Raw genomic sequence first — 20,354 nt, forward strand, 5'->3', positions numbered from 1 at the left:
AGAAGATGAAACAAAGAGTACAATGATGTTTGCTTGAGAACAGAGAGGAAATGTCACTGTTATGAGTTTAAGCTAAAAAGAAAAAGTAGAGGTTGCCAACAGTGTCACTAAATGGACAAGAAATCTAGGGAAAATATAACCTCAAGTTGATAGATGACAGTAACCCCAACCATCCTGCCTTCCACATTATCCCCACCCAGCCATCTAAAACTCCTCAGCATATAACTCCAAAACCTCATCCCATAAACAAAACCATGCTCCCGTCTCCGTCCATCCGTCAATCAGAACAACAGCAATGACACAGAAAAAAAATTAGAAAAGCTAACATGTTCTTTGGATCCAGATCTCCTGCTTTTCTACTATAAACAAAACATGGGGTCTCCCCCTCTACAATCCCAACACCCACTGACCATCTCCTCCCCTCCCTCCCCTTCCCTCCCCTCCCCCAATCCCGACATGGGGTTGCCTTCAAACATACGTGCCATCTACAGGAGCCCCACCATCTTCACCTCCCTGATTCTCTTGCTCACCGCAAGCTCTCCCTTCTTCTTCTCCTGCTGCCTGGCCATTGATGAGCAAGGTTTAGCTCTGCTGTCATGGAAACGCAGCCTCAACAGCTCCACAGACGCACTCAGCTCGTGGAAGCCCTCGGACCCCGATCCATGCAAGTGGTTTGGAGTTTCCTGCAACTCCAAACTAGAGGTCATCAGCCTGAGCATCACGTCGGTCGATCTGCAAGGCTCATTGCCTTCCAATCTTCAACCTCTCAAGTCCCTGAAGACTCTTGTTCTGTCTGTTACCAACATCACTGGTCCAATCCCGAAAGAGTTCGGCGACTACCGCGAGCTTGCCGTCGTCGACCTCAGCAGAAACCAAATCACGGGCGAGATCCCTGCGGAAGTTTGCAAGCTCAGCAAACTCGAGTCGCTCGTTTTGAATTCCAATTCTCTCCAAGGCGCCATTCCTGCTGATATCGGAAACCTCTCCAGCCTCACATACTTGACTCTCTACGACAACTTCCTGAGCTCCGAGATCCCGGCGAGCATCGGGAAACTGCAGAAGCTCGAGGTTTTCCGGTCTGGCGGTAACCAGAATCTCAAAGGCTCGTTGCCCCCGGAGATTGGAAACTGCAGCAACTTGGTCATGTTGGGACTCGCCGAAACCGGCATTTCGGGGAAGCTTCCCTCAACGATTGGATTGCTCCAAAGGCTGCAAACCATCGCCATCTACACTGCGATGATCTCAGGTACGATCCCGGAAGAGATTGGCAACTGCACCGAGCTAACCAGCTTGTATCTGTATCAGAACTCTCTGTCAGGCCCGATTCCTTTCAAGCTTGGCAAGCTTGAAAACCTTCGGAGTCTGCTCTTGTGGCTGAACAGCCTGGTCGGCTCTATCCCGCCAGAGCTCGGCCGATGCAAACAGCTCGTGCTCGTCGACCTGTCGATGAATCTTCTGACCGGAAGCATTCCCCGGAGCATCGGGAACCTGACCAATCTCCAACAGCTTCAGTTGAGTACTAATCAGCTGTCAGGCCTGATTCCGCAGGAGATTTCGAGCTGTGCTGCGCTGACCGATCTCGAGGTCGACAACAACGAGCTCTCCGGCGAGATTCAAATCGACTTCGCAAAGCTGGAGAACCTCACTCTGTTCTATGCTTGGCAGAACAGGCTGACGGGGAGCATTCCGGCCAGTTTAGCTCAATGTCCGACTTTGCAGTCCGTCGATCTCTCGTACAACAATCTCACCGGGCCGATTCCCAAGGACCTGTTCGGATTGCAGAACCTCACCAAACTGCTCCTCCTGTGGAATGAACTGTCGGGATTTGTACCACCGGATATTGGCAATTGCACAAATCTTTTCCGGCTCCGGCTGAATGGTAACCGGCTCGCGGGAACCATGCCAGCGGAAATTGGCAATCTGAAGAGCCTGAATTTTCTTGACATGAGCAACAACCTGCTTATAGGTCCGATCCCGACGGCGATATCGGGATGCGAGTCCCTCGAATTCCTCGATCTCCACTCCAATGCTTTGACCGGAGGCTTGCCGGAGTCACTGCCAAAGAGCCTACAATTCATCGACGTCTCCGACAACAGGCTCAGCGGACCGTTAAGCGCCGCTATCGGTTCACTGCCGGAGCTGACCAAGCTCATCGCGGGAAGAAATCAGCTCTCTGGTGGGATCCCAGCAGAACTTGGATCATGCAGCAAGCTACAGCTACTGGACGTCGGTGATAACTCTTTCTCCGGAAGGATTCCTGGCGAGCTAGGCCAACTTCCGGCGCTCGAGATCTCGCTTAATCTCAGCTGTAACCATCTCTCCGGCGATATCCCGGCCCGACTCTCCGCCCTCGAGAAGCTTGGATGCCTCGACATCTCCCACAACGAGCTCTCCGGCAACCTCGACGTGCTCGCCGTGCTGCAGAACCTCGTCACGCTTAACGTGTCCTTCAACGCCTTCTCGGGCGAACTGCCCGATACTCCCTTCTTCAGGAAGCTCCCGCTCTCCGATCTCGAAGGCAACCATGGGCTGTTCATAGCCAACGGCCCTGCAACACAAGAACCATCGAGCAGAGCAGCAATCTCCGCTCTGAAGCTCGCTATGTCGGTCCTGATCAGCGTCAGCGCATTACTGCTGCTGACGGCCGTCTACGTGCTGGTACGTTCTCGTACCGCCCCTCGCCGACACGCGGACGACACGTGGGAGATCACCCTCTACCAAAAGCTCGACTTCTCGGCAGACGACGTAGTCCGGGGACTGACATCGGGGAACGTAATAGGGACCGGAAGCTCCGGCGTGGTCTACAAGGTCGGGACTCCGAGCGGCGACACGCTGGCCGTCAAGAAGATGTGGTCGTCGGACGAGTCAGGGGCGTTCCGCAACGAGATCGCCGCCCTGAGCTCGATAAGGCACCGGAACATCGTGCGCCTGCTGGGGTGGGGCGCCAACCGGAGCACCAAGCTGCTGTTCTACAACTATCTACCGAACGGGAGTCTGAGCGGGTTCCTTCACCGGAGCGGGAAGGAGCAGGTGGAGTGGGAGACGAGGTACGAGATCATGATCGGGCTGGCTCACGCCATAGCCTATCTGCACCATGACTGCGTGCCGGCCATCTTGCATGGAGACGTCAAGGCCATGAATGTGCTGCTGGGGCCGAGATTTGAACCATACTTGGCGGACTTCGGCCTGGCCAGAGTACTAACCGGTGGTGATACTACACGCAAGTTGGAGTCCAAAGCCTGTCCTCGTATTGCCGGTTCCTATGGATACATTGCTCCAGGTATCAATCTGTCTCATCTTTTCTCCCTTGTAAGAACAATGAACAAAATGAGTTCAGAATAGGTTGTGATTGGACTAATTGAAGGGATTGTATCTGATCAGAGTATGCTTCGACGCAACGGATTACAGAGAAGAGTGATGTCTACAGCTACGGTGTTGTGTTGCTCGAAGTCCTAACAGGGAGGCATCCACTAGACCCGTCGCTGCCCGGGGGAATGCATTTGGTGCAGTGGGCGCGAGAGCACTTGCAGAGCAAGCGCGACCCGGTGGAGCTGCTCGACGCCAGGTTACGAGGCCGGCCGGACCACCAGACACAAGAGATACAGCAGGCGCTTGCAATCGCTTCGTTGTGCCTCGGTGCGCGGGCCGAAGACCGGCCGACCATGAAGGACGTGGCTGCACTGTTGAAGGAGATCAGACGGCCGGCGAACGAAGAGCCCAAAGAGTCGGCGGCGGTATCTGCAGCCGCCGCCGCCGCCGCCGCCGCCGCTTCTCCCGTCCGGAATGTGGACTTGGTAGGCTCTTCCAATTGCTCATTTGCAATGTCGGATTACTCCAGCTGAACAAAGACTGCACTGGTAACAGTTTTTGGAATGACTTATCATTCAGTAAAAGGAAATGCAAATCATCATAACTGTACATGTATTTTACTTGCATTTGTGGGATTGCTGCTACTTCAGATACATGTTAATCTTGTCAAATTCACTAGAGTTTTATATCATGAAATGCCGAGGACAGGTGAAGGATGTGTTGAGACACGAGGGATAAGAGATGGAGTTTTCTGTGTTGAAGTCGATCCAATGATTGGGGTTAGAACATTGCCAAGATGACTGAAACAGTAGATCTGATAAAAAGAATAAACTCTTTCCAGCAAGAGAATCACATGTCCTGATGCTATCAATACACCTCCCCACATGGTAGAGACAGAAGACCTCAACAAGCAATAAGAAATGACTGTTTGATAGATCGAGCAAGTCTTCTTTCTGTCATTGCTTTTCATGGACTTTAAACTCAAATCAGCCTTTCAAGTAAATGTATTAGAACAGATGGTATCTATTCCTCTACATATTTTCTGTATCATAGATCGATGGCAGTTCTAAAGAGCATATGGTCATGGTGTGGAACAAGTAGCTGAAGACTGGATGAGCCAAGATGATCATAAAGCTATGTAAATTGACATTATTTCCTTTGCAAGAAAATGCAATATATATAAAAGCGAAGAAAACGAAAGCGAAAAAGAATTGCTGAAGACTGGACGGATGAGCCAAGATGATCATAAAGCTATGTAAATTGACATTATTTCCTTTGCAACAAAATGCAATATATATAAAAGCGAAGAAAAAGAAATGAACACAAGTACAAGCAGAAAGAAACAAGGCGGCAAAATGGAATAATAGAGAAAACGAGATATGGAGAACTTGCAGTATATCCATTGGTTTAGCAGAGCTGATGGAGAACTTGTGACCAAAGAATTGTCACTCTCACCATCAGCAGCACGCTTTGCCAGCCTGCCATCCATGTCAGTTTCCCTTTGGCCAATGCCAATATGCTGAATCTGAGTACTACTTTATGCATCTTGAGTGCTTTCATTGAGAGCCATGTCTAACCTCCAGCCTTGTGCAATCCTCCTTTGGCTAATAGCTACCAACAATGATTGAAGAAGAAGGTGTTGAGATGGATTGAGACATTGGACTCTTGCTAATGAATGTGTCTTCAAGACTAGATGTTTGTTTCCTTCTGTTTCTCTGTTTTGGAGGAAAATGCTTCCTTGTAATCTTTTTCAGAAGCCCTTTTCTCTCAGTTGTATTTAAACCCTTTTTTCCTTGTTTACGGAGAGAAGTGAGGCCATTGGCCTCTATAAAGACCCCTGAGATGAATTAAGTAGTTTTTATAATGTAAGATTTCTGGAAGATTCAAAGCCCTGGATGAAGAATCCTAATTCAATTATGAATATGGGAGGAAAACCCTTGTCAGATTGTGGTTGGTTTTATATGTTAGTGCTTTATGGAATCTACAGTACCATTACCAAAAACTAACTATGGTAGAAATTATTCATTCTAAAACGAAAGCTTTGTTGCAATTACTATCATCATTTGATTTTAATCTCGTTAGAGATAAACATTACCACCAAAGCAGTACATACATATGCAGCTACTGCAGCAGCATATATGACAAAGCTATTGCCAAGCATGTTGTTGCATTCCCTACATTAATTTGTGGCATGGCTAATTCTCCTAGCATGTAAACCATGAGTTCACAAATCTCTAGTTTATGCAAATTTGGCTGAAGCAGTAAATGAAATCCTATTTCTTTTATTACTTGAAATAATGTACATACACTAATGATGAAGCATATAAATAAACATATTCGTATCGAAAAATAACAGGGAAAGAGGTGAAATTTCATTACAAAATGAATTTTGCATGAGGCAAAGCTTTACTACTTCTCATGTCAGAAGCCATGGCATTAGTACGTTCCTTTATGTTCTGAGCTGCAGAATTCGGAGGCCTGTTCAGGTGCTTCCCATTTGACAATGGCTCCTCTGCCTGAACTGGTGCCCTGAATAAATGAGCATTCCCTTTCAGCAAGTCAAATTTAAGGGGGAATAAAGAACACAGCCTAATGATGACTATATGACAGAACAAAGATCCAGTTACGAAGATACCTAGGTTTGACATGTGCTGATGTCCTTGCATTATGCTGAAACTTCTTCAGCTTCTGGCTGCGATCGTTTACGCACTCGAAAAGGGTGTACTCATTTTCTGTTTCAGAAGATTCACTCCTCTTCTTTGCCGGTTCATTCACTCTGCTATTGGTATCAGATGTCTGAAATCCAACCAACTCTTCATTTTTTGCCTTAGGCTTATTCTCGGCATTAATCTTTTGGTTTTCACCATGCCTCACATAAACTGTTGGCTTGAACTTCTTCTTGTCTCCTTGCTCAGGGTTGAGTCTTCTTAAATTGCCAATCTCTTGTGGATCCCAGCATCTGCTTAAACTCTCACTTGTAAGCACTGATGATAAAGTTGCATTGGATCTGTCGACAGATGCTCTCTCCGAAAACTGCAATTTCAATGGTGTCCTCTCATCAAGGGTTTCAATCCTAGTCTTTCTCCTCATGACAGCAGCACGGTCTGTAGATAATGATCTTCTTATGGGCGGCGATGGGGATCTCAGATTTCTGGAATTGCAGCTCTCTCCACCAGTGAAAGGTGATCTTGAATCAATTTCTTTATCTGAAAACATAGAAGATCGAACGGGGTTTCTGCGCTTTACAGATGAGCAGCTTCTCGACTGCACAATGTAAAACCATATTAGCACATATACCTACTTCCTTCTCGATATCAGATCCTTGTTTTTTTTCTAGAATAATTTTTTGTTACCAGGATTAAATATTCAAGTGACTGACTGATACATAATAATAAGCAGCTTATAAATTTAGATTTGGAACCCACATGGTCCCCAGGTTTTCTTCCTTTTGAACTTCTGGGATAGTATCCTATTCGCTGTAGGCCATCTTGTTGTGGCTGCTTCATCTTAGCATTTAAGGTAGCTCATTGGAAGGCGCCTAACAGAGTCTTTAAACCCTGTACTTGACTTTATCATAGATACTTCGTATCCTGAGAGGAACTTGGAGTTTCTTCTTGGTTGTACCAGACAGTTTAAGTTGCTTACATCAGCAAACATGCCTTTTAGGCTCTAAAGGATTCTAACATACCTTAACTGAACAAAAGATCAGCATGAAATCTAAGGACAAGCTTCAAGTTGCATAACAACCAGAAAACAATTAGTGTTGTATTTTTCTGATTCACATTTATCTGATATAACATTCAGTCAGTGGTACCAAGATCCAAGTAAACGTTTTCTTCTCTAGTTTAACTCCAAGATTGAAAAATGCTTTTTGATAAAGACAACTAGTATTACAGTAAACCATATTTTAGAGCATCTTTGATACCCATGTGTAAGCAAATCTGGTAATAGAACTCTGATCAAATATCATTCATTTTATTAAGTCTAGACCCATATGTTCATATAATGCAGCAAGAATGTTGACAAAACTAATCAAGCCCATACAGCACTGACATCTCAAGGATGACATGATGTGAACTTCACACCTGAACATTCAAACTTATGATATTTTCTTTTAATCTAGAGATCATGCTTTAAAATGAAAAAAAATAAAGCATGATGAAGTATGAGAAATGTATTTCACTTCTACAAACAATGACTGGTAAGCATACAAAAAATCATCATTATATATGTTTTTTGTTTTTCTAATGTCAATACCAATATTCATGGTTGAAATTTTCTCTTCTATGCAATTGACCACTAAACGCTACTTAAAAATGCCAGGGGAAGTTTTTCTATTACACCGTAGTTATCATCAAGATCCTTCTGTTAGCAAAAATCTTTTTAGCAACTTATACGACTTACGACAAGCTTAAGCATGAATTCTTGCATTTTTGGCTCTAAAAGTTCTTTAAATGAATTTTTTAGTCAAAATAACTTGAGCAAGACAAGCCTATACATTACATAAAGGCCCTTGTCAGCATGCATGAGATCTGCTTTTGCTTTCGTGCAGGCTAATAATCAAAAAGCATCTCGCAAATATCTCTTAAACTTGGAAATTTTCTAGTGATTCGAAATAATGTTGTTCTATAAATTGTATTGATTTTTAATGCATAGAAAAACAGGACAACCAATTCCTAAATTAGGTAGCACTGCCCATTTAAGAGCATTATTCTTAAACAATGTTGTCAAAGGATTTTGTCATTTACCTCATGTTTTCTTGATTTGCCCATTGTCTGTTGGCTAAGTTCAGGTTTCTTCATGATCAGCTCAGATGGTGATCTAATTCCTGTCTTTTGCTCCTCATAGGCAATCTGACGAGTTAAAATTTTCAATTGCTTTACTTCAGACTCCTTACTTTCAAGCGCTGTCCTCATTCTAGAGATCTAGACAATATAAAACACTGATCAACATTTCCATTACTAAAAAGATGGTTGTTAACTTCAAAGTGGCCAAAAAAAGGGCAAAACCTCTTCTTTGAGTTCTATAACTTGACCAGCTTCCTTGTTAACCTGAGCTGCTCCAAGCTCTATCGAGGCAACACGCTCAGCAAACTTGAGTGTGCTAATTGTTTCTCCAAATGCATTAGCCTCGGGGTTTAAATGAACAAACATCAAGGTCTTGGCTTGCCCACCTGCATGGCAATTCAACAAAAATGAATCAATTTCTGAGTAATTCTAACAACATTCTTATGCTTTCCTTATCTTAAAATTATCTTTCTTTTTTAAATGCAGTTTTCTACCACCTGGCATTTGCAGGAACCTTGCTAACTTGAAGTTCAATTTCGTACTCAACTTGTAAAAATGATGTTCCTTCCTAATTTTGTTTAGTATAAGGATATGAAGTTTTGTATTAATTCACAATATAGAATCCTTAGTGCAACTATACCATGCTTACTAAAGAAAGGACAATAAAACATCACAACTTGATACATCTCTGGAAAGAGAATATTCGACTAGCTCACTAGACTTAAAATCACAGAAACTTTGTAAACTAGTTGACTATTGATAGACCTTGTCAGTTAACTAGTTATATCCATGTGTTTAAGAAAAAAATTCTGGTTATCTATAACCACTTTTTATAGAACTCAAAATAGAAAAATGAAGTAAAAGATGCAAAAGAAAATAATATGGGATTCTACAAGTTTTAAGTACCTAAAGAATCCTGCAGTACTTGTGTAAGTTTGCTATTTCTGTATGGAATGTGGGAACTTTTCTGTGCAAGTGCTGAGATAACATCTCCAAGTGCTGACAGTGATCTGTTTATGTGTTGAGCTTCCTTTAATCTATCTCCAGTAGCTTCAGACTTATCAACCCTTTCACTTCCAGCAAGATCAACCAGGTGAAGACAACCTCTTAGCTTTGAACCAGAAGCTAATTCTTTCCCTTGGACATGAATCGTCAAAACACTAGAGAAAAATAGAAAATCCAGTACAACGAATGAGCATCCATGACAGAAGAGAGTAAACTTAAAATTAATAGAAGATGCATTCTACGAATTAACAAAGAAGTAAAATATTACAAGTCACATGTGACCAAGTTATCAGTTTCATTTTCAGCACTAACTACATTCCAGCACAATACATTACAGGTGACTTGTGATTGTACCTGCCAATGCCGTAGCAGCAATCCTGAAGCTGGTGTTGTGTGAACTATCAAGAGCTATTACACACCAACAATTGGCCAAAACATACATTACTATGATAGGGTTAATTACAAGTGTTATTTAGTCTGCTCTAGTAAGAAGATGATACGGTACCTTATCAACTTGCCTTGGGTTTCTATTACATGGTTCATATTAAATTTTTCAATCAATGCTAATTGGTTTAGATCAAATTTTAATAGATAAAAATTTTGCACCTAAGAGGTTATCATTGATCTATAATTAGTTAGTCTAAGGGTAAAACAAACTTGTTAATCAATCCTGTCTTATGGATATAATCAGTACATCCACTGACTTTTACAAAGTTGAGAAAGACTGTGATCAGAAACTTATGCATGCAGCTTAGACTTTGGACTTAATTAGATGTCAGCACATGCAACATATTTTTTATTCTTATTGCAGTTCCAACTTGGCTCAAAAAAAAAGTTTACTGCTGCAGAATTACCATTTTACTGACTGAAAATCATGATTTAGTAGCTATTCCTAAAAAATACCTCATGCAAATGCATAATAATGGCATATGTGATCTGTTTAATATAATCTAAGAGCAGGGTTTTGGTCCTGGTAGTTCCATATGATTAAAATCAATTCTAGAATAAAGACCAGTGTAATGTTTCTATAGTGTATCAGTTAGGATGATTCTTTGACTGCACCACATAATCAAAATAATGATCCTTTCATAAAATACTCCTTTAGTTCCCCAAAGGACTTGAGAAAAGCAATTTAATTCTGAGTTACCTGTGAGAACGGCTGCTGCGTTCATTTAATACAGTAGCTCCCACCACACGATTTCCCTGACCAACTTTCATCAATTCAAGTACATCTTTAGTACATTTAACTGCAACCAAACTTGCATCTGGAATGTTGAGGCCATTTAATTGAGAATAGTTCCGTATATCTAATGTGTTAGAAGTTATGGACCATCAAACATCAACTTCAAATAGATAACAAAATGGTGACTGCTTCTCGTAACATGTTTTCATATAAATGACAAAAGAGCATAGAACTGTCCAATGAGAAAGAAAGATAATATATTACTGCTAAGTGTGATCCCGATAACACAATAGGATGAAAGGATATCTTCTATTAGAACCATCCACCACTAAGAGATCTCTCACTTGTTCATTGTATATTTCAATCATCTGAACGCTCACTTCATATGAGACGATACCTTGTCTTGATTGTGATATCTCAAATAAGTCATTTAGTGCTCGATAGTTCACACCCCATGTTTCTTCTGCTGTTATGTCTGGACCACTCTGAGAAGTAAAAGATGGCGACAATGAAAGTGTAGTTTTCAAGATTATGCACGCTTAAAGTAGTACACATGTCAGCATTACCCAAAATTTTCAGGCTTAAAAAAGATAAATTTTGCTGCAAAGATTTTAAAAACAGATGTTGTAGTTATATCAGCAAAGTTATTTTTTTTCGGAAAAGACCTTCTAGATTTTCTGTATACCTAGAGAATAGGATCATAGAGTACATGGTGATTTGAGAACTTCTTTAACTATCAATATCAAGCATTCCAATCTCAACACCTCAATAAATTCAAAGAGGGAGAAGAAAAAGTATATTCACATTCCTCAGTGTTTCTCGCAAACTAACATCCAGTAAAATCTACTTATAGGCATGAATAGAATTGTCTTAATGTAAAATTCATAGATGTTGACAACTTGTTTTGGTTCACACAGCATAACCTCAAAACAAACCAAACAGAATGCACAAACAGCTTTTATCTAGAAATGAACTGATCAAACCTTCAAAGGCATAGGAGCACAAAACATGTATATGTTTGTTTATATGCATGCTACTTAATAGTGTTTACTAAAATATAAATTTGCTGTGCATATAAAAATAGCAATTTAATTTTACCATTGTGTATGTCTTCCCAGATCCTGTTTGTCCATAGGCAAAAATACAAACATTGTAACCATCCAAAACGGATCTTATCAATGGCTGAGTGTCAGAAAAGATTTCGGCTGTCATAGAAATTCAGTCACATTAAGTCAAACAGTTAGGTATATGCTAATAAAAAGAAAACATATTATAAACAGTAACCATGAAGAGATAATAAATTAAGTTGAACATTAGCAAACAAAACAATATGAATTTTACTTTGTTTTTAGCTGTCAAGTTCATGCTGAGAATGACTAAAAACTAAGAACAATTCAATTAAGAGTGTAACAAGTTAAAAGTGTCATTGTCATTGATATTTGTGCAAGCACTATGTATGAATCTTAAAAGCTTCTCTTGTAATCAAGCAAAGAATGAGAATTTTTCTTTCCTTTTCTTCTTTTCATGTTTGGAATGATGAGACATATGACAGAAAGTTCTTCTAGGCCTAAGCATAACAAATAAAGTCCAAAAATTTAGTGGACATGATTAGTGAACTGAACCCTGATCCTATTCTACAAAACAAGAAGTTTCATTTGGAAGTCAGCATACACTGGGTGGTGTTTTCTCCAAAGACTTTGTTGAAAGCAAATATCTTCCTTGCATCTTTCCCCTGCTTATTGTGATCCACAATTACAATATTTCCATTTTCTCCAATATGCTCAACGGTTGATCTTCTGTCAGATTGCTTTGGTAGGAATGGCCTCACTCGGCAGTATACCCTAATATTACCTGTGAAGCCATAAAGATTGTAATCATTATGATAAAAGAGATACTAGTATCTTAAAGCATCAAATTATTACCTTTAAGATCTTGCACTTGATTATAAAGTAGACGATTTTCTTCAAGCAACTTCAAATATGAAGAACTGTTTAGTTTGAGGCCTTGTACTTGGCATTCTGAGGTGATAACACAGAGCCCAGAAAATAAGCTAATTGAATAATCTCATCTTAATTAATAAAGAAAAATATCAAGACTTATTTACCAAGCTTTTCGAAGTCCTCGTTCCATTTCTTCTGGCTGCATTCAACTTCATTTTTAATTTCATGAAAAGACATTTTCAATGTCTAAAAATTCAAAGTTGAAGGTTAGTTACTACTTGTCCACCAATCAGAGTGCTAGGTTACATATAAAATTACATTATGAAAGAAAGATATCAGGATTACATAGTAAATAATCTGCAAGTTCAGCACAAATTCAAAAAATGTAAAACTACTCATAAATTATGGATTAGCCTAGTGAATCATCAAAGCAAGTTTTTCTTTGCCGCCCTATATCGGGCTGTATGTACCGGTCCGATAGGGAACCAGCACGTGGACCGCACAGTACCAAGCAGTCCATAACAGGGGAGCCTATATCATGTGATACGGGGTCTGTACTGGGTAGAACGATCGGATTTTGACCATCACCGATGAAAGGCTAGGATTTGTTGAATTCAAACAGTCCATTTGACCATTTGAACTAGATCTAAGGGGGTTTTTAAACCCTTTCTACCCCCTCATTAGTCTCCTTTCACTCTCTCAAACTCTTCTATTCTCTCAATCTCTTTTCGTACTCACATCTTTCTCTCATTCTCACATTTGCATTCTCTTAAACTCCACAAAGTTGTGATTTGTTAATTGGATCAAGTTTGTGAGGCTAATTTAGGAAGATTAACATCTAAGTTTGAGGAAGAACACTTTGATTATGTAGTGCAAAGATTTTTGTTTATTTATGAGCAGTATTTTATGCATGCCACTAAACATTCAGATCATGGAGCTCGATGAGGTACTAGTTGAGTTTATATATGGAAGAGAAAGGGGAAGGCAGTGAATGATTTTGAATAGATACAATAGATCCCACACAACGTAGACATAAAGCGGAGCTCATCATATTCCTAGTCATTGTATTATGGAGAATCTTACGGCCAACAATAGTACGATGATAGTTGGTCATTGTTCTTCGAGTAGCAGTACAGCGATCAATCTTATAATACGAAGTAGCGGATCAGTGATGAAAGTAGAAGTCCAACATTCTCCAACCTCTGCACCAATACATGCCATATTGTACTTAACTCGAGATCCGCCTAGACATGTGGTTCATAATAATCAGACTACGACCATTACCACATTGATGAACCAATGACATATGATGTATCAGTATACTATATCGTGGGATCAATTTTAAGATTGGGTCCGTCAAACATATCATTTTGATCTATAGATATATAAGATCGAGGACCCCAATCCACTGTTCGTGGAGTCCTGTCATTCTTTATGGTGGTAGAAATGGATATATCCATCAATTGATCCATTTGATATTTCATTCATTTGAATCTTAATGTCTAACTCAAAATCTAACAATTCAAATCATTTCTTTTTAGATTATTCAATTTCAACTGAAGGACAATCCAAAACGTGCCACAAAGCTCAAAAAAGATATATACCATTATTCTTTCCTAATTTAGAATATTTTTTACTGAAATTATACTAAATTTACATTTATTTCCAACTTAAAAATCCTAATATAAGTTTTTTTTTCTATTTTTAGGTAATTTTAGGCATGCCTTGCTATGCCGACACTCGGCACACCAGTACGAGGTAGCACGTATCATGCCGCGCTAACCGACCAACATGTCAATTCGGACTGGTAAGACAAACCTTGCATTAAAGTATCTTGATTCATAAAGAATCTGACAATGTTTCTTTAATTAGAAAGCTTATTTATATTGTTATATTCTCCCTGCTAAAATAACAAAAACTTTGTGGAATAGTAGTTAATGCTTCTGAATGCTCTTTTCCCCTTTATATTGTTGTCATGTGTTGGAACACAATCCTAAATTAGATTATGTGAAATGCACATTCAATGACTGATATCAATATTTTGTACCTTAAGGCGTGAACATATGTAAATTTTGAAGCAAGATGAACTGATGAAGTATAAATAAATTGTTAAACGCTTCAATTTATTTTTCTATTCTCATTGGGAAAATATAGATATTATTTCATTTATTTATAAAGCATTTGCACATCTTCAAGACATTCTTTGAAGATATTACAAAACTACAAGAAAAATTTACAGGACTTGCACACAAGCATATATGGTTTACATATTAGTCAAACCGATAAAAGATATGCAATCTTACCTCTAGTTGTTTTTGTTGATTTTCTAGTTTGACCTCTCTATTTTCCATTAATGAAAAAGATGAATCACAAGTATTTCTTATAAGAAATTTTGAAACAGCTTCCATCAAATGTGCCTTTGTCACAGTTTTATTCTGACCCTTCATTGCCTCCTTCAAAAGCAAGCTGAGCTGTTGAAGATATTCACAAAGATCAAGATCTAGCATATAGAAATCTGGAGCAGGGTAAACTAGTATCCAGTGTCAACGATCTTGAAAATATGTAAAGCAAATCTGTCATCATTCTGATTTTACCTTATCTTTTTGAGATGCAAGAGACATATGGAATTCTTTAACAGCCTGATCGAGCACCAAATCAATAAACTACAAAATTTAAAACGAAGAAGTGAATCAAAGTGTTTAAAGTGCTTAAAGACATGAAGAAAATTGCTAACGTAAACATTTTTTTGTGGTCATAGAATTGAGGGATAAAACAGGTGATTAGCAAGAAAAGAGAATTTCAGATAGAACAATCTCTATTGCAATACAGACAAATAATCCTATGCAAATATTTATCAAGCACTAATCATGGCATCATCACTCAGCCAACTAATTATGCCTCTATTACATCAATGTTGCTGTTATCTAAGAATGTCAATAAAATATCTTTTATAGATTTCCATGTGTATGCTGCAACATTGAATTGATAGAGTACATTGAGGAGTAAGGAAATATTTTAGAACCCATGAGGGTAGTTGGGAAAGTGGTTCTGGACAGTGTTTTCTACAGTCTTTCCATCTACAAAAATATGTTTCCTACTCATTTATGGCTTACTTGTGTCTCCTATCTGTCTTGTAATAGGATGCAACAATGGCAAATAAAAGGTCCTGCATGGGCACCATCATCCATCACTGCCTCCAATCATCAAGCAGCTATGTGAGATGGGTAATCCATATGAAAAAGTGTTGCTATTGTGTCTATAATCAGGTCCACATATTAATGCACTTTCAGTCTAGAGGTAAAATGTAAAAAAAAAAACTATATAAATAAGTAAACTAAATGAAATTTAAATGATAACACGATGCACTTCCAGCATGTAGGCCACATATGCCATTATAGTTATATTGCACAAGGTTGTAAATAGATAACACAATTCAAAATTTTTACAGTCATAGGACATGAGAGCCCATTTAAAATGTTCTCAGTTTATTCAACTCTCCCATAATTTAGATTCATTGGGGCGAAAGAGAATATCTACCAAAGTGTCTTTGCTTCTTGACCAATTTAATGGTTGGCATGCTAGTCCTAATTTGTTAGGTTTTGTACGCGTGCCCCAATCATAATACTTGTAAATTTTAATTCCTTTTCTAGACTGAGAATGGTTTCAACTTTCAAGCAATTATCATGAAACATAACATTCGTTTCTCATGTATAGCATAGTAAAAGATCAATTGCGGAGAACTATATTATCTTATCAAAAATTGATGAAGAACATAGAACATTGTCTTATGCACACACTGAAAGAACTAATTATAGCCACAAACAAGCAAATATTGGCATAGTTATCAATAAATGTAATCAAAGCCATCAATCATCTCAATTTTTATGTTCTATGTGAGATATGCACAATATCTTCCTGCAATAGAATCAAATATGTAGCTATAAAAGTTGCAAATTCCTGCTATGGAAAGCACCAGTTAGATGAGAAGCATACAGATTTAAGAATCTGATAAAACAAACATGACCGAGTCTAATTTATAGTGTCAATCATCATGCCATCTTGAGTTGCTCTAGAAATTGTGTTAAATATTAGTCTAGTAGTCTGAAAACACAATCAAGCATATTCAACAAATTTGCATTTCTATTACTATAGAAAAGAATTTTATCTGGAGATAAGAAATCTAACAGTCATGTCACATAGAAACACGCACTACCTCACCTACCATTTCTACCATGGGAAAGTCTTCAGCATCACCACACTCTGCAAGGAAAGCTTTTAAAAGTTGGATGCCAAATTGGTCAAAGAGGATATTAAGGGCATTAGAAGTTTTGGACTCTTCTAGGGTGGCTTCAGCAACCAGATGTAGAAATTCAGAAAATTGTTGGTTGTTCTGCAAGCTATAATCATCTGCTGGCTCATCTGAACTTCCACCACCAAGAAAAGAGGATTGCAACCTCTGGCTTAATGTTGTGATCTTGACAAGCCCACCATACCTCCAGACACCAACTCCACCAGCTAGTTTCCACTCATGATATCCTTTGAGACAAAGGATACAATCCACAACCTTGTTTGATGAGCCACCCTGTCCATGAATGCCAATTAGATACAAATGCATTTTTCTGTTCAAATATGTACATCTTGATTCTTCAATATTAAAAAACAGAGTTTCAAATGAAGTGGCAAGATTATTAATTGATAACATAGTTATCGAGTAAATGTACCTTTTCTAAATCTGATGCTTCAAATGTCAGCAGCTTCATGTCCCCAACAGCAACAAGAAAGTTCAACATGTTCTCAAAATATTGAATCGCAGATTGAGCTGCTGCATCAGTCGACTGAATAGTAATAACAGGATTCTCTACAACCTATTACCAAACCAAACAAGCATCCCTTTAGGAGTCAGGCATTTCAAATATCATTTAACGAATATCAAACAAACAGAACCATAGAATATAGTTTACTAGATAAAAAATCTATACCTTTTTCCCCATTATTCACAAACTTGACGTCATTATGCACATCTAAATTAGTACTTAAGCAATCCACAACCAGATCGTGGATGGAACCGGAATTGAGAACGAGAGCATCGCAGCCGAAAGTAAGCGGTTTGTGAAGAGAAAATATTTGGGCGAACCTTTGGGACAGCGCCGGGATTGACTCGGTTAAGGACGTTGCAGAGGATCAGGCCATTGCGCAGAGCGAGGCAGAATTCCTCCTCCGTGGGTTTTTCCGGCAGGGTTTCCGACGCTCCCTGGTCCATTTGCCGCATCCATTTCGCTGCTTGATATCTTCTTGAAGCTAATTTTCATTAAAAAGGAAATAAGCATTAGAAATCAATTCCAAGTAATACAAGCACAAAGAGGACGGAGGATAAGAGAAAGGACGAAGAAGAACAAGGCTTCTCTCTTGGCGTCGCTTTGTGAGAGGACAATGTTTCCCGAGTCTTGTCTTCCCGACTCGGGAAGCGGCCCCGTTCCCGACAATGTATGTCTATCCGACATATCTGACATCAATGGCTACTAAATTTACATCACAAAGATTCAGTGTTGGCCCAAAGTCAAACGCTTTATTACGTCATCCTTGACATTAAGATCTTAAGTAAAAATTGAAGATGCCTTACGAGATCACTCTACGATGATCATATTCCGTCTTCGGCATTTATTCATAAAAAAAATTATCACATTCTTAATTATTAAAATATATATATATAATTTATCAGGTAGGATTCGAAAATCTAACGATTTAAGCTAAGGCACACTTCACAGGTGTAAATTCAGTAATCGAATTAAATAAAAATTTGAGAAAATCCAAAAGAGAAAGAAATGAAGTTTAACTATAGCCACTACAGTCAACATTTTAACTAGACTTTTGTTGACAATACATGCGGTCTCTAATCAGAATTGTATGCTTATGACTGTATAGTCTAAATCTGTGTTGAAAAAATAATAATGATATTTATTTTCCTTTATGATAAGCAAGTAGGTTTCTAGGTTCAGTAATAACATGTGAACCAAATAAAGTCTGGGGGGGCCATTTGGCACTACCTCTGTTTCTTTTGCATGAAAACAATAAATGAAGAATCGATAAAAGTATTTACTACCATTTTTATTTTTTTCTAAGCATTTGTATCAACTCCTGATGGTCTCAACAACACCTGAGCTTTGGATCTTAGGAACATTAATTTTGTACTTTTTACAGTTGTGTTGAGCCAGAAAAGTACTTGCATTCATGCAAAAAAATAAATTAAGGTCCATTTGAAGGATAATATTTTACTTTTTCAAGCACTAGAAGACAGATCTACACACACACACACACAAAAAAAAATTTATTGATATGAAAACACAACCATTCTTCGGGTGATTTTTACGAAGCAACAGCAGAGCAGTAACTAAACACCACTCTCTTGATCGTAGAATAAAACAAACCGACGAAATCCTTGCTTTTCGTGATAAGTATGTTTTAATCGCATATATATCCTTCTAGCGGAAAATAATTTACCACCAAAGATGCTAAAGTTGCCACTAGCAGCTCTTTAGGTCTTGATCCAGTGAGCATCATTGCTTCTGATCTTAATAGATCCATTTGCCATGTAGTTTCTACTTTCTACTATCTGAGATCTGATTTGCTTCCACACTCGTTCCCAGTGCAGCAAAGCATCAACAGAGCAATGTGACCAGAGATGTCTCAGGTTGTGCGATCACAGCTTTATATATGTGCAAGATGCGGAAAGAGAGGCTAGTAATGCATACCCGCTTCTTCTGCCTTCCGAATAGCCAGCTCGTCGGTGATGCTCTGATCAGCTCTGAGCTCCTTCAGCCCCCGTCCTCCTCGCAGTCCTATAATCTTTCCTAACAGCGCCATTGCAGTCCTCCTCCTCCTCCTCCTCTCCTTCTCCTGCTGCGAGGTGGCAATGGAGATCTGAAGCTCGCTGTTTGCAAGCGCGAACGCAGAGAAGAAAGGGATGGGAGAAGACGAAGGAGGAGAGCAGAGTTCTCGTGTTATGTGTGGGGGAGACACATTTGAAAACTCAACGGTGGGTTTCTTTAATCGGCTTCACAGTGTTGGAGAATCTGGCAGTTGTTGAACTCGATTCGCATCTGCTCTCGCTGCTAGCTCAGCGAACAGCGGTTCGGACTTACGGAAGGCCGAGAAATTTCGACGTGTGTCCCACGCGGGCATCAGTTTTTGAAAACCATGCAACCTGAATGTGCCACGTGTGCGGTGACTTCGATGTCACGTGATCCGAGATCAGCAGTGTACGTATTCTTTTCTGAAGTGTAATAAATGCCGTTTGCAACCCGTTAACCTGCGATTCACTACTGTTAGAGGGGGGGCCCAGCGGCCCCCAACTGCTATCTCCAATCACTAAGCAGGTTGGTGACACGGTCAAGCACCAATGGGTACGTAGAAGGTTTGGTGGGACCGCCGTGAGAATAAGCGGGTCCACGGGATCGAGAACGACACCGCGGGCTCGTGGGTTTGAAAAGATCGACCGTTGGCATCCTGTCCACGTTAGGATTTTAACTAACTTAAACTAATTCTACTTGAGAATGTTAACTACAGACATCTCTAAGATGATAAAAAGAGAGACACCTCTAAGATGATAAAAAGACAAGGGTGTTCTCATCCTTTAAGAATTATTAGATAGGGTCAGAGTGTGAATTTATCTAAATTTGATTTAAAACCTCCTTAAATCATGTAAATATAGAAATAATAAATTTTTAACCAAAAACATGAGAATATTAGTGGAATAATAGAATCGGGAGTCATTTTTGGTCATCACATCTATCAGTCGATGCCCAATTAAAATTAAAATTGATGATAAATCCCTCGGATGTGAGAGGGTAAGACATGCATATATGTATGGAGGTAGATTTGTCCCAACCCCTCAAGCAAGGGTTGTGGATTGGGGAGAGTGTTTTCAAGTATGCTCGTGATTGAGTCTTGATCACTTCCTTTCAGCTTTAAAAGGAAAATTAAAGTTTATCACCTTATGTATATGTTAATGATATGCTGTTAAGAGGCTTTGACTAGTCAAAAAATTAATCTAATTAAAAAACATTTCCTCAATCCATTAGTAGAGCCATAGGAGAACCATTTGCTTCAAATTTAATATGAATGATGGGACAT

The 20,354-nt window shown here is 39.5% G+C and overlaps 2 protein-coding genes across 3 annotated transcripts; one reads left to right on the forward strand and one right to left on the reverse strand.

Annotated features, from left to right (window-relative positions):
- Positions 1 to 302: 302 nt before the first annotated feature.
- LOC135634007 (leucine-rich repeat receptor-like serine/threonine-protein kinase RGI4) lies at positions 303 to 4,135 on the forward strand. Of its 2 annotated transcripts, XM_065144116.1 has the most exons (3): positions 303 to 3,280; positions 3,382 to 3,857; positions 4,018 to 4,135. In XM_065144116.1, the coding sequence occupies exons 1-2, from the start codon at positions 373 to 375 to the stop codon at positions 3,840 to 3,842; spliced, it is 3,369 nt and encodes a 1,122-aa protein (XP_065000188.1). In that variant the 5' UTR covers positions 303 to 372; the 3' UTR covers positions 3,843 to 3,857; positions 4,018 to 4,135. The 2 variants fall into 2 exon arrangements, with proteins under 2 accessions (XP_065000188.1, XP_065000187.1); XM_065144115.1 differs by lacking the exon at positions 4,018 to 4,135 and having other exon boundaries at positions 3,382 to 3,962.
- Positions 4,136 to 5,580: 1,445 nt separating this feature from the next.
- LOC135634008 (kinesin-like protein KIN-14F) lies at positions 5,581 to 19,216 on the reverse strand. The gene is made up of 17 exons (XM_065144117.1): positions 18,974 to 19,216; positions 17,359 to 17,522; positions 16,946 to 17,089; positions 16,447 to 16,806; positions 14,819 to 14,887; positions 14,528 to 14,695; positions 12,389 to 12,470; positions 12,207 to 12,302; positions 11,956 to 12,135; positions 11,383 to 11,489; positions 10,591 to 10,769; positions 10,249 to 10,413; positions 9,003 to 9,256; positions 8,319 to 8,482; positions 8,058 to 8,234; positions 5,945 to 6,573; positions 5,581 to 5,838 (listed from the first exon to the last, which is right to left on the reverse strand). The coding sequence occupies exons 1-17, from the start codon at positions 19,083 to 19,085 to the stop codon at positions 5,685 to 5,687; spliced, it is 3,204 nt and encodes a 1,067-aa protein (XP_065000189.1). The 5' UTR covers positions 19,086 to 19,216; the 3' UTR covers positions 5,581 to 5,684.
- Between the last annotated feature and the right edge of the window lie 1,138 nt (positions 19,217 to 20,354).

The sequence above is a fragment of the Musa acuminata genome, chromosome BXJ3-3 (assembly GCF_036884655.1).
Source record: "Musa acuminata AAA Group cultivar baxijiao chromosome BXJ3-3, Cavendish_Baxijiao_AAA, whole genome shotgun sequence".
Classification (NCBI taxonomy): Eukaryota; Viridiplantae; Streptophyta; class Magnoliopsida; order Zingiberales; family Musaceae; genus Musa; species Musa acuminata.